General features: G+C 37.2%; 3 protein-coding genes across 3 annotated transcripts; all 3 read right to left on the reverse strand.

Moving 5' to 3' along the window:
- Positions 1–1,104: 1,104 nt before the first annotated feature.
- Positions 1,105–4,340, reverse strand: LOC112091499 (cell division cycle 20.2, cofactor of APC complex-like). The gene is made up of 5 exons (XM_024165295.1): positions 3,853–4,340; positions 2,928–3,197; positions 2,531–2,800; positions 1,844–2,425; positions 1,105–1,723 (listed from the first exon to the last, which is right to left on the reverse strand). Exons 1-5 carry the CDS (start codon positions 3,952–3,954, stop codon positions 1,583–1,585), a joined length of 1,365 nt encoding a protein of 454 aa, XP_024021063.1. The 5' UTR covers positions 3,955–4,340; the 3' UTR covers positions 1,105–1,582.
- A 1,123-nt stretch (positions 4,341–5,463) lies between these two features.
- On the reverse strand, positions 5,464–8,433 carry LOC112091470 (benzyl alcohol O-benzoyltransferase-like). The gene is made up of 3 exons (XM_024165177.1): positions 7,598–8,433; positions 6,654–7,037; positions 5,464–6,306 (listed from the first exon to the last, which is right to left on the reverse strand). Exons 1-3 carry the CDS (start codon positions 8,045–8,047, stop codon positions 5,821–5,823), a joined length of 1,320 nt encoding a protein of 439 aa, XP_024020945.1. The 5' UTR covers positions 8,048–8,433; the 3' UTR covers positions 5,464–5,820.
- A 630-nt stretch (positions 8,434–9,063) lies between these two features.
- LOC112091553 lies at positions 9,064–12,880 on the reverse strand. Its single transcript, XM_024165546.1, has 3 exons — positions 12,641–12,880; positions 10,440–10,642; positions 9,064–9,655 (listed from the first exon to the last, which is right to left on the reverse strand). Exons 1-3 carry the CDS (start codon positions 12,734–12,736, stop codon positions 9,322–9,324), a joined length of 633 nt encoding a protein of 210 aa, XP_024021314.1. The 5' UTR covers positions 12,737–12,880; the 3' UTR covers positions 9,064–9,321.
- Between the last annotated feature and the right edge of the window lie 84 nt (positions 12,881–12,964).

Consider the following 12,964-nt stretch of genomic DNA (forward strand, 5'->3'; position numbering starts at 1 on the left):
GATAAGAAATTCATCTGTCATTATTAGTTAGATTTATGTTCAAGATATACGGATTACAATACCCCAAAATTTATTAAATACCCCAAAATTTAAAGACAATAATTTCAAAATAAATTCAGAATATTAAATACCCTAAAATTTAAAGTGCATAAATTGGGCCCCTCTATGGTCCCTAAGTTTAAAAAGATGAGTCTATTATCTCATAAAACTATATGGTGATTAAATACAATTTTTAAATCTTAAATTCAAATTCAAGAATCACGATTGACTTGATTCCCTATGGGATACGTAGGCAACTTAAAAATTTAGGTGCAGTTTCAAGATCAAATTCGATCCTGAATTCCTCCTATGGTCATATATCGAGAAATTCTTCAAAATCCAAATTCAAATTCAAGAACTATGATTGACTAGATTCCCTATGGGATACGTAGGCAACCTAAAATTTAAGTGCAGTTTCAAGACCAAATTCAATTCTAAAATTCTCATAAAAGAGAAAATCAATACAAAACCAAATCAAATTTCAAAGTGCGTCAATTCCTCATAAGGTCATACACCAAGGAATTATCTAAAATTTTTAAACCCAAAATTTGAACTACAAGTGGCTTGATCCATTAACGGGGTATGTAGGCAACTCAACAAAATTCACTGAGTTCAGCCGCAATTTTAAATCAACCCAAATTTCCCAAATTCACAAGAAAATAGATTTACTGTTTTAATTGGAATCAAAAGGTTTTCTTTTGTACCAATGGGTTATTCTTATAATCTTGAATGGATCGAATTAAAAATAATAAACTCCTATGCTAATTAAATCCTAGTGTAGGTGAAAAATATGTTTGTGTGTGAAATATTATTTCAACATTAATAAATATTTTCACTCAACACTTTTATTTTTAAATCAATTTTGTAAACTTTGTTGTTTAGGACAATCTCATGTGCTCAAAATTTTATATTATTTGTCTTTGTTTTTAAAACAATTTTGTAGACTTTGTTGCTTTAAAAAATCTCTGTTCAAAATTTTATATGATTAAAATCAAGTTCCGAAAAATTGATTTTTCAAGTAAAAAAACAAGCTCTATTGTAAGAGAGGGACACTGTCATGGCTTTCTCAAATAGTTGTTGTACTCTTATGCTCAGATTCATTTGTCGTACTGCAATCTCTGTTGTCAAAATTAAGGCTTACACACACGGTCAAAAGACTCCATTTGTCATAGATCCTGCATCTATGAAAGGTTCGTCGTGCCAAAACGTATGAAGGAAATTTTTTCAATTGTTTCAAGGTCAATTTGCCTTCAGTTGAAATCACGTATCGTGTGAACGAGAATGTAAAGTGGAAAAACCTGATCCACTGTAGAGTCACTGCTGCAAAGAAAATAATACATGGTACTTCATTCGAGCAAAAATCTCCAGTCGATTAGTGGTTTCCGGTCTCCAATTGATCTGTTTGTCTGGAGATGATGCAAGATGACCACAACAAAGTGTTGTACGAAATCTTATTTTTAGTCGTTTTTACTGATGAAATACAGCGAACTGTTCAAAGAATATACACGTCTTTTCTGTATTCAAAATCTTGATTGTCGTAGAATCACCGAATGCGATTCAAATGAGCAAAAGGTTCAGGTTTGGCCTTTGAAGCAGGTTTAACCACTTCTGGGACACCGAAAACATTCCAGAACCTCAGCGTTTCGTCCCCGGCTGCTGATGCTACTGTGCAACCATCCGGGCTCTGAAAAAACAAAACATAAACAAGAAATTTAGAAAAATTGTAGACAGAAGAAGCAAACAAAGAGAAATCTCCATTGCGTAAAATGAAAAAGGGGCTTTCCAGGATTTCATCCAACAATACCTGAGCCATAAAAAGAACTCTTGAGGTATGGCCAGTGAGCTCTGCCATCTTAACCATTGAAGGGTACTTCCAAAGAGTAAGCTGGTTCTGAGTAAAACCATGTGAGCTAAGCAGCTCTCTCTCATTCTTGTTCCACAGCAAAGCACAAACCTGAGAGCCAGTATCAACAGAATTGACGCATGCACCGGTGTGAGTGTTCCAGAACTTTATGCAGCGGTCGCCACCTCCTCCACCAGAAACCAGTAAGTTGCTCTGGAAGGGACACCAAGCGAGGGCTTTCACTGCGGATGTGTGGTCCTCGAGCCTGTGAAGCCACTGCGTTGCTGAATTTGAAGAAGCCATTGATCTCTCCCATATGTGGAGGAGGTTATCATTCCCTCCACTCGCCAACTGCTGGCCCGAAGCTGACCATTTGAGCCCACAAACCTCTTGCTCATGTCCTCTGTAGATCTCAACAATGTGTGATCGGACTCTTACGTCGTTGTTGATGATCCAACCGTCCATTCCACCAGTAGTAAGTATGTGATTGTTCCAGGCCAGTGAGCCTACTCGCCGTCTGTGGCCACCTCTGAGAGTTCTTAGCTGAAAAACATAGAGCAATAATAAGGCAATCATTAGCACAACTTTGCATATGACTTAAACTTGACAGTAAACAAAGAAAAAAGGAAGCTTAACGTTACTACAAACCTGTCTATTAGCGGTTGAATCCCAGAGCTGTACATCGGAATTGTTCAGGCCAATGGCGATGTGGCGTCCATCAGGAGCCCAACTAACACTCGTAACAGGGCCATTCTCGTCATCGATGGTAACAAGTTCCGAAGTAGATCCGTTTGTAGCATCCCAAAGATACACTGTGTTTCCAAGAGCTATTGCAAGAACATTTGCGCTTCCCCAATCCAAGAGATTCAGGTAGTAGTCGTCCACAATATCAGGAGCATCCAATGTTCTCTCTGAGGACTGCAAAAAACAGAATGAATCATTATAAGTGCACAACTTCAAATTACAAAAAATTCCGAAGAAGGATGAGAGTTTTCATCTCCAAGTTAAACTCAAAAGATACAATTATAAGATCAAATTTTCCCACCTGAGGAATGTGTCGCCGGGACTTTGCGGGTTTGTCCTGTGGAGCCGAAGTCATTTCGTGGGGGAAGGGATCGACTGGCGTCGGAGGCTTGTTCTTGAAAGCAAGAATCCGACTCCGGTTCATGTTAAAGGTCTCTGCCAATTGCTTCCTGTAGGCCTCTCTTGATGGAGAGGAACTTACCGGGTTTTCCATACCTTTCCTTCCTTCAGTAAGCATGTAGTGGGCATAATCGAAATCCATTGCAGAACGGTTGGGTATGAACCTGTCCAGCTGGTATTCATAAAAAAAAAAATATACAAAAAAAAAAAAAAAAAAAATCACGTCAAGGATCATTCATGAATTTCAGATTTTCACAACAAAGAAACACGAAACCAAAGGCCTCTAACTTGTCATTGATACTAATATTCGAAACCCTAAACCCTTTGACCGAATTTTCTCAAATTTCAACAACTATGAACAAAATCCCAATTCGTAGTGTTATGATAGCAAAATCCAATTAAGTTCAATTAGGACAATTCGTGGGTTGAAAAACGAGAAACAATCAGACAAAAGCCTGATTTTGAAATTGATATTGCTTTTCCCAAATTCATTTCCCTTAGACTATGCCCTACATTCTGAAATCTGAAACGAAAGCCGAACTTTTTGAATTTCAACACATGAACAAAAGCCCACGCCCTAGATCAAATAAATGGCAATCAGGGTCATTCATGCATTTCATAATTTCCCAAACAAAAGAAAAAACTCTAGTACCAAAAATCACTAAAATCCATAGGGCAATTCGGGTTTCATACTGATAATAACATCACATTCGGAAATCTAAACGAAAAAAGAAAGCCTTAATTTGCTGAAATTGGGTAATCAAGAACAACAAAATCCCAATTCATTAATGAGAAAAGAAAGATCCAGAGTCAAAATAAATGCTTACATTTTCCCGAGAATTCTTTTTGTGAAGAAATTGTTCTTGAAGAGGGCGTCGAGATTGCACCTTCAAGATCGATGATGAAGAATTCACAGATCCTGCATCCATATCTTTACGAAAAAAGAACTATATATATCTACAAAAAAAATAATAATAAAATAACCGAAAGAGAAAGCAAAAACCCAAAAAAGAAAATGCACAATTAAATTAAATAAGAAAAAAAAAACACAAGCCTGAAAAACAAAGTTAGTCTACAGAACAAAACAAAATTGAAAGTATTAAGAGAGAGAGAGAGAGAGATTCGAAAGCGGCGTTTGTTGTTCAGTGATAGCGTTTGCAAGGAAAGACTACGTCGTTAGAGAGAGAAAGAGGATGAGAGAGAGAGAGAGAGAGAGTTGATGTTTATTAGAGGAAAAATGGTGGTGGGTTTTATATACCGATTGAGATTTGATGATTTAGGGTTTTCAGACAGGAAAGATGTTGCCTTTGATGGAAGGCGTGGTCCGCCGAATTCTGAATATGGTTGTAACGGCTATATTTTCGAAGTAGCCGTTGTATTACGGTCTTACGTAAGTACCCTTCTGTAGGCGCGGCTTTTTTCGTCTTATAATTTGATGCCGATGTAGCCCGCGTGTCTACTGTCCAACTTTGTTGAGTCAACCGACGAACTCTTCTTGTCGTTTTGAATGAAAAACGCTTGCCCCGCCGCCGCCGCCCCCCTATTTTTGCCTAAATTGGCGAGGAGACTCTTTTTTCGAAATATTTTATGCCAACCACTATTTTTTTTTTTTGGAAAAATTACAGAAACAGCCTTTTTTTTTTTTTAAAAAAAAAAAATCACCCATTTGTCATTTGAACCTTAAATAAAATTATATTTTGAAAATTAAAATTTTTTTAAATTGAGAAAATACCCGTCTACGTGCCTAAAAATTATATCGATGGTATAATTTTTTAAATCGAGTTAAATTTCAAGAAACGACATTTTACAAGCATTTTGAAAAATCACTAGCATTTGATTTAATTTAAATGTTTTAAAATACGATGTAAATATTGTAATTAAAAAATTGTAAGGGACAAGCTAAGAAAATAGTAGAGATAGAGATAAATGGATGGATAGATAGATTACATGGGTAAGCATAGGGATCCTTTGGGTCTGGCCCAACATAGATCGGCCCATCCTTACACTCACACCAAGCCCTTCCAGAATTTGAACCCACTCATTGAATTATAGTATATTATGATACTATGTATGATGTTTTTCTGATTATTTACAGATGTAATTTGTGAAAAGTGATAGAGGGATGTAAGTTCAAAGCATTATATGTAATCTAAAAACGTATAATATTTTGATAACATAAATGAAAACAAAGAGATATCAGGCAAAGCATTACATAATTGAATACGTATCACAGTGTTTTGGGGCAGGGAATGTTGACGTTAAAAATTTCAGTTGCGGCGTCTGAAAATAGTAGAGATGTAGTTCTCCCTCAAATAAAACGAGACGTAATAATAATATTTTCGAGCTTAAACACATGAAATCAAAATTAATGTCGTTTTTTTTTCAGTAAAACGACAAAAGAAACGTAAATTGCATTGACATGTCCTTCAATTCGTGCAGAAATTAGAAAACAGCCCTTCTCCACTTATTGAGTAGATGAAATGTCCTTTTTAGTCTGATAACAGACGACATTGTATTGTGTGGATCCAGTAAACGACAAGTCATTTCATTTTCGAAACAGAGGAAGGACACAAGCGTGGAAACATGTCGTTGTTTCAAATCAATATAAAACGACATGTAGCTTTCTTGTGTCAATTTTTTTTTTTTTTTCTTTTCTTTTCCAACTTTGATAAGTCCAACACGTTGCAGCTAGCGCTGGCATTATTCAGCACACTAATTTGGACTTTAGAACCCTTCCAAAAAAAAAAAAAATACAAACGAAATTAAGCCAATACAACTGTGTCGTTATCTTTGACTTATCCCAACAAAGAATTCAACTCCTTCACAAACCTCTCCATGGCCGGAACAGGCAAGCAAATGGGCACCACAAGCCCTTCTTCTCCACTCTTACCGTCCCTGAACCCCATGAAGAAGCTCGAAACCCCATGCATGGCCCCGGGGGCCCCACCATAGGCGGGCTTGCCCCACCCAAAGTCCACATCTTCGAATCCAACGCCCCTCAAATCCATCAAAACGTACGATCTCACCAAAGTGAAGTGTCGCCGATCATTTGTCGCCATGAAGTCGGCAAACGACCTCATGTACTCCTCCGACACGTCCGCCGCCGCCTTCCTCACCAGCTCCACCCCGTGCTCCAGCGGTTCCTGGCGCAGCTCCCCCGCCGTCGTCACGGCGGTGGAGAAGGCGAGCGCGCTGCCGTAGAAGCCGGTCGGCAATGGAGGGTTGAACGTGGGGCGCGAGTCCACGACGAGTATCATGTACACCTCATCCTCGGGATTGATCTGTAATAAGTAGTGACATAGTCAGAATTTTTTTTAATAATATAAAAAAATATATGAGATGATTTTAATAAGATAAAAAAATGTAATAATTTTTATTACTAAGTGTAGATATGGTCATAAATTTGCGTATTGAATAACGTTACAATTGAAATTTCACAAAACCTTTAGACATAAAACTGGCGTAAATTTAAGGTAGTTTTGAAGTCTAGTTAATTATTTATGTCTACTACTTTGATGTGAAAATTAGGCTTAAATTTTGAAAAGATGATATGTTTAAAACCCAACTCAATGAAAGTGATATTCCTCTATTTCATCCTAAAATTGAAACTGTAAAATCAGCCTTATACCTGTAATGCAGCCGTACGGCAGCGCCAAACGCAGGCTGTGAGGAGCTCGAAGTCAGAACACTTTTGTTGCTGGGGTGGCAATAGCCTGCGGAGCGCGGAGATCTCGGCGGGCCCAAAGAGGAAAGAGTTGTGAGTCGTTTCAACATGAGGGGGCGGGCCGGCGGGGGCCGGGATTGGGTTGAAGCCGCGGTGAGTGCATGTTACTTGCGGCGGGTTCCTCGCATTGAGGAGCTCCCTTTTCCACACGGGCAGGACGGAGGGGGTGCTTGCGCCAGCTGCAATCTCGGCAGCCGCCGTCAAGAATTGGACTAGCCCTTTTAGGTCAGCGAGGGCATGGTTGTGGTTCAATCCTAGTACGAAGCCGCCACACTTCAGGCGAGTCACCTACCATATTGACACAAGTAATCAGTACGTTTACTCATCTTTTATAAATAATGATGATGATGATGATGATGATGATGATGATGATAACTTGTAAGTAAAACTTTTTCATACTTTTACTACTTCTAGGTAAGGTGCATGTGATAGCACATGTATTGCTAGTGGTTGGAATTATTTTTTATTGTTAGTATGATCATTGAGGGGAAAAGGAGCTAGTTGTACATCAAGAAAAATATTAATAAAACTTTAAAATAATATATTGAAACGCGAAACGCTCTTTTAGATCTATGCTGAATATATTTCTCCTTTATTTTAGTTTAATTTATGAACTATGTCAGAACGGTCAACTTTTACCAGTTTGGCATCTTGATCATGTATTTTAACTCCTCTGTTCTTTCTAGCAAAGAACTCTTCCGTTCTTTTTGACCAGTTTGATATTTTGGACTAATTACTATGTACTTTTATGATCACTAGAGAACGAATAAGTGGTCAAAAGCAACTAATTCATTTTAATCATGGTTGGAAGGAACATAGAAAAGTAGACTACATGTTAAAGTACTTACCTGAATAATTAACAAAGGGGAAGCAAAAAGCCCTTGGGATTTAGGAGCCTCATAAATAAGTTCCTCCTCACAAAGGAATGGGGGCAGAACAACATCTCCAAACTGATCAAGCGTGACATCTGCATCAGCCTCAATGAACAAGACGCCTTCCCCAGTGCAATCCACCGAGAGCTTCCCGTCAGGGCCTTCCTTAAGCCTACCAGCGAAAGGGTAGTAAAACACAAGTGCTTGTGCAAGTGCCTCCTTAATCACTTTCGCAGGGTCCTTCCCTTCTGCGGCAGGATTGTGCCTATAAAACTGTATCATTGGAATATGAAACCTTTGACTGGTGTGGTCATCGATGTCGGAGAGCTGTTTGACCTCGCGTGGTGTAGGTTTAGCCGGGACGACCAGCACCGGCTCTTGCCTTGTCACCTTCAATGCCAAAGAAGGAGGAGTTGACACCGCCATAGTATTAAACCCTGAACCCTGAACTTCTTAAAAAAAACTTGTGGATTGTGAGAGTATTGGGTTAGGAAGAGGTGTCTCTAACTCTAGGAATTTGGCATTAATTCTGATCTCATTGATGCCATGTTAATATAGTATTGTGATGTCATGTGTTTGGATTTGTCAATATTTTGTGTTTGGTAGGAGAGTGAGGGGGCGTGGATGGAAGAGGTAGTTGCTTATGGGTTGAATGGTTGGTAGTGAGTCAACGGCTCCTTCTTAGAGACCCAATCATACCTATATTATATTTTTCTCTCCCTTTTTTTTCATTTTTTTATTATCACTAAGAGCTTAAGTTCTTAGTTGGCTGCTTGACTATACCAGGCTGCTTTGACCCGATTGGCAACAAATTACGACTCTGCTGTGTGTTTAATATATATGTTTTTGTTTCTCTGATCATCCTTTCCTCTTTAAGAATCAAGAACATATGGGGATTAATCAGTCGATTTTCATTGCTTATATGTTGAAGAAACAAGTTTGAAACTCTAATGCCTTGTTTGGTAAAAGGAGAGAGAATGTTATGCGGTGGAACGATTAGTGAATAGATTAAATGATTGTTTAACATGATAGATTAGAGAATAAAAATTTTTTATGGGGAAGGTATTTAAAATCCTACATGCGACTCAAATTTTGGTCCTTCTAATGTTGAAAGGATGGGGAGGGAATCCTTACCAAACAACTTTTAATTTTTTAATTTTTATTTTTTTAAAAGCCTCCTCTTATGTCTATTTTCTCGACGTAGATGTCATACTTTATCTTCCCATTTTCTTCGCTTGATTTACCCAACACAGCAGAAAAGAGATTTGTTCCATTTGCAGTTCTTGATTTTAAGTTACAACTAAAAGAAGATTTCAAAAAACGGTCAATCTTTCTCATGAATTAGAAAGCTTGTGAAATAAAACCAGATTAAGCTAATTTGTAGTTTAGTTTATGGATTTGCATATCTCATCAGTTGTTTGTTTTCTCTTGACTAAGAGAAACAAACACAATCTTCCACGAGTAATGGGACTTCGTTGCTTCTGTGAATACTGTCATAACAATAATCCATCCAGCTTATATAGAAAGAAATCCCTGTTTTACAATATACATTGGTGAATAACTTTGCGCATATTATAAACATAACAAAAGAAGGGATATTAAACCAAAATGCTACTGCAGAAAATCCCCACAAAAATTTTGCTGAAGATATTATCTCCAAAGTAGAAAATCACAATCATGTCGGCCGTCTTCCGAATCCGTCAGGTGAACTGTCGTCTCATATAAGTATCTTCATGTACAAAAACTGGGTCCTGACTGTTCTGCGGTGGGAACTGGGGCTGCCCCATGGCTATGCCACTCTGATTGGGAACCGAACTGCCCCACGGATTGTTTCCGCTCTTCGCTGGAGTAAAGGTGAGGTAATAGAGGATCCCAAGTGTAACGCTTGCAACAGACAGAACGGCACCTCCAGCGAACACTCCTGGCTTCACAACGTAACAGTAATAGTTGCCAAAGTACATGCTTTCTAAACCGTGTTGGTCGTTAAGTGCAGCTCCAGTTAGCAACAGAAGAAACGCTATCACAAATGTGAACCTGCAAGAAAAAGTGTGTAATTGACCATTTGAACCAGATATACAAGCTGCAAAACCAACAGAACATACTAACGCTGTGTTTGGTAGAAAGGAAAAAAAAAAAAAAAAAAAAAAAAAAAAAAAAGGTGGGCAGAAAATATCAAAGAGATAGAAATGATAGGGATAGTTTTGTTTTTTCTTTTATGTTATTTGGTATGATAAGGAGGAACAGAAAGTTTTGACTTTGCCTTTTTGTTTTTTGTTTGGTATTGCAACTTGCAAGTGAATATAAAGAGAAATAAGTAGTACTATCTTTTAAATTACAAATTTAGCCATCCTTTTTCTTGTTTTTCCTAAAGATTTAGTAATATACGAGGATGACAATATTGTAGCTTTATTAGCCTCAACTTTTGTAAAAGTTTTCTCCTCACTTAAACTTTTCTCTCCAATTTTGAAGAGATAAACAAGTGTGGGTCCCAAGGGTTTTATCTCCCAAAATTTTCTTTCCTTACAAAAATCACTTCTACCAAACAACCTAATTTCTCAATTTCCAGTCCAAGGTCCCTCCCTCCACTTTTCACCCATACCAAAGAGTGTAAAATTATTGGTTCATCTTCATCCTAAACAAGCACATATATATAAAGGCACAACGCACAACCTGTGAGATCCATAAGAAGCAGGGGAAAGGAAAAGCCTCTCTAAAAGAATTCTTATTAGTTTTCAACTCCTTATTAACAGTTGAATTTCTCGCAGAATAGAGAATATCGACTAACATTTTCGTATAACCAAGAAAAGTTTTGAATTACCAGGAAACGACGAAGCACACGAGTGCCATTTTCCAATTTGAGTTAAGTGGTTGGATGGTTCTTTTGCAACAAATACATCCTGTTGAAGCGTTTATTATTATTTGAGCTACCATAAGAGCTACCGCTGCAGTTAGCCCAAGAGCCATTGCCGGGCTCCGGGGGTATACACATTGAGTATTAGAGAGGAATTCAACCTGAGAACCCTGCAGGAAAAGTAAATAGATAATAAGCCACGACAATTTTAGCATCGCTGTATATACAAACCTATCATGAGCATTGCAATTGACAACAATGATATGAAGATATAGAAGCAATCTACAAATTAAAAACATCACTCCAAAGTCCAAACTAAAAGCTCAAGTTGAAAACCGTCATATTGGAGTAGGGCAGCATTCTCCTATTCTCATGTATGATGTGCCTGTATTGAAAATCTAATTCTAGGGGTATGCATTATATGGCGTCGTTTAGCATTTCAACCGATTACAAAAACAGAAAGAAACAAAGCCTTAAAAAAAGGGGGGGGGAGGGAAGAGAATGTATAGAGGAAAGGTGCTACCGCTGGGTATCAGAAACCGCAAAAAAGAAGGCAATGAAAGAATTTACCAGATTCATAGAAGTTGTGGATATATAAAGAAAGAAAAGTGTCACAGATATACATTTTAAATGTGTATCATTCATTTAGATTACAAAAAGTTGAAGCCTTGAAGTCAGATAAACCGCGGGAGTAAAGAAAGTAGATATAAACATAAAAAATATGAAGGTAACCAAGGTGAGGAAATAGAGCGGAAAGAATGGACCTTTCTTTTTATGTGTTTTAGTATGGATTCCCTCATATTAAGATTGGGGTTTTTTGAAAGATTTAAAATCTCTCGCCCAATCCATTTTATCCTCTTTTCTCCCTTACCAAACAACCATATGTCCCAAATCCTTCCACTAATCCCCTCACCACTCTACTTTCTCCCTCCCTTTTCCCTCCACCCACTTTTCTCACCTACCAAACAAGCTCTAATCTCACTTTAGGCCTCCTAAAAGACAAAAAAAACAAATCCTAGTAATCAAACTACTACTATCAATCAAACTAAAGAAAAAGTCTATTCTCATTTTAGTTTGTTCTTTAGTAATCAAACTAAAGAACCGCAAAGATATCAAAAGTCAGTTTTCTTTATGTTCGACACCAATTAAGTAGAGCTCGACTGTGAATAAAGAAGGCAGTTTTTCACAACATTACTGATAGTATTCAGTAGATGCTCTGAATTAAGTCCAAATAAACATTAGTATAAAGTCAGATTCAGGAAACAACAAGTAGATAACTCACTCGACTAATGTTCAAATGATTATTAATGACTAATAAGTCTCAAAGCATGATGTATCTTTCAAAAAAGAAAAAACAATCTATGCAAATTGCTAGTGGCATAACTGAGAGAAGTTGATTGGATCAACGTCTGTACTGAGTAATACCATTAATTTATACTGCAAAAAGTTGAATCCTTTAAGTCAAATAAATCACTGGAGTCTGTAAAACAGATTTAAACATAGATTTCAAATCCTACTGGAAAGTGAGTAAAACAATCATTAACTCGCCTAAAGAAAAAGTCTCCCTTTTTTTTTTGTCCTCCTTTTAATCACTTCAATAAGCTCCTTTGAATTGAAGGGCTTCCCCATAATCTCCTCTTAAGGTCCCCAAAAAATAAAAATAAAAATAAAAATAAATCAAATCAAATTTCAAGAATTTCTCTACGTTTGACAGCTTCCAGACAGAGCAAAAGGAGCAAATTCTAATATGAAGAGTAGAATATCAACAAGGGCGCACAAGAAAATCACCAAAAAAAAAAAGGAAATTAAACCATTGTAGAACTGTGTATACTTCGCGAGCAAGAAATGTTGCAAAAAAAAAAAAAAAACAAAAAACAAAAAGGAAAAAAAAAATCCGAACTTTAAACTAAACTTAAAAAGTTCACTCAATCTATCAAATTAGAGCTCTTAATCTTTTGATTTCTTTCTTCCAGAAACGAGAACAGCAAGAACATTACCTAGTACTCGACTTTATTAATTTTCGTCGTTTTCCCAGAAACCAAAGAGAGGATTATTGCAAATAAAGGAAGGAAAACGATAAAGAAAAACAAATAACAGCTTATCAAAAACAAACCCGCATGAGGGAAAAAAATAAATCTAATCCAAAAAGCAAAACAAAAAAAAATTACCTTAATCCTAGTAGCTTCTGCACCAAACCCAGTAGCAGCTGATAATAGCCCTAAAAAACCCACAGCACAGCTTACCAGCAAAACTTTTCTCTCCATCTTTTTTCTCTCTCCTTCTCTTTCTCTCTCTAAAAACCAGAGAGTTTCTTCTGTTGGTGTGAGAGTGCCTAGGAATAGGATAGAAGGAGAATAAGGTTGTAGTTTCTTTTTGTCTGAGAGAGAAGAGAAAACGTAAAGTTAGTGAGATTATTGTAGTGAGTTGTGTTTGTGCCATGATGTCTAAAGGCAAGGCAGAAGAAAAAGTAAAATCCGAAAAAGACAGAGAAG

This window comes from Morus notabilis, unplaced genomic scaffold (assembly GCF_000414095.1).
Source record: "Morus notabilis unplaced genomic scaffold, ASM41409v2 Scaffold201, whole genome shotgun sequence".
Lineage (NCBI taxonomy): Eukaryota > Viridiplantae > Streptophyta > Magnoliopsida > Rosales > Moraceae > Morus > Morus notabilis.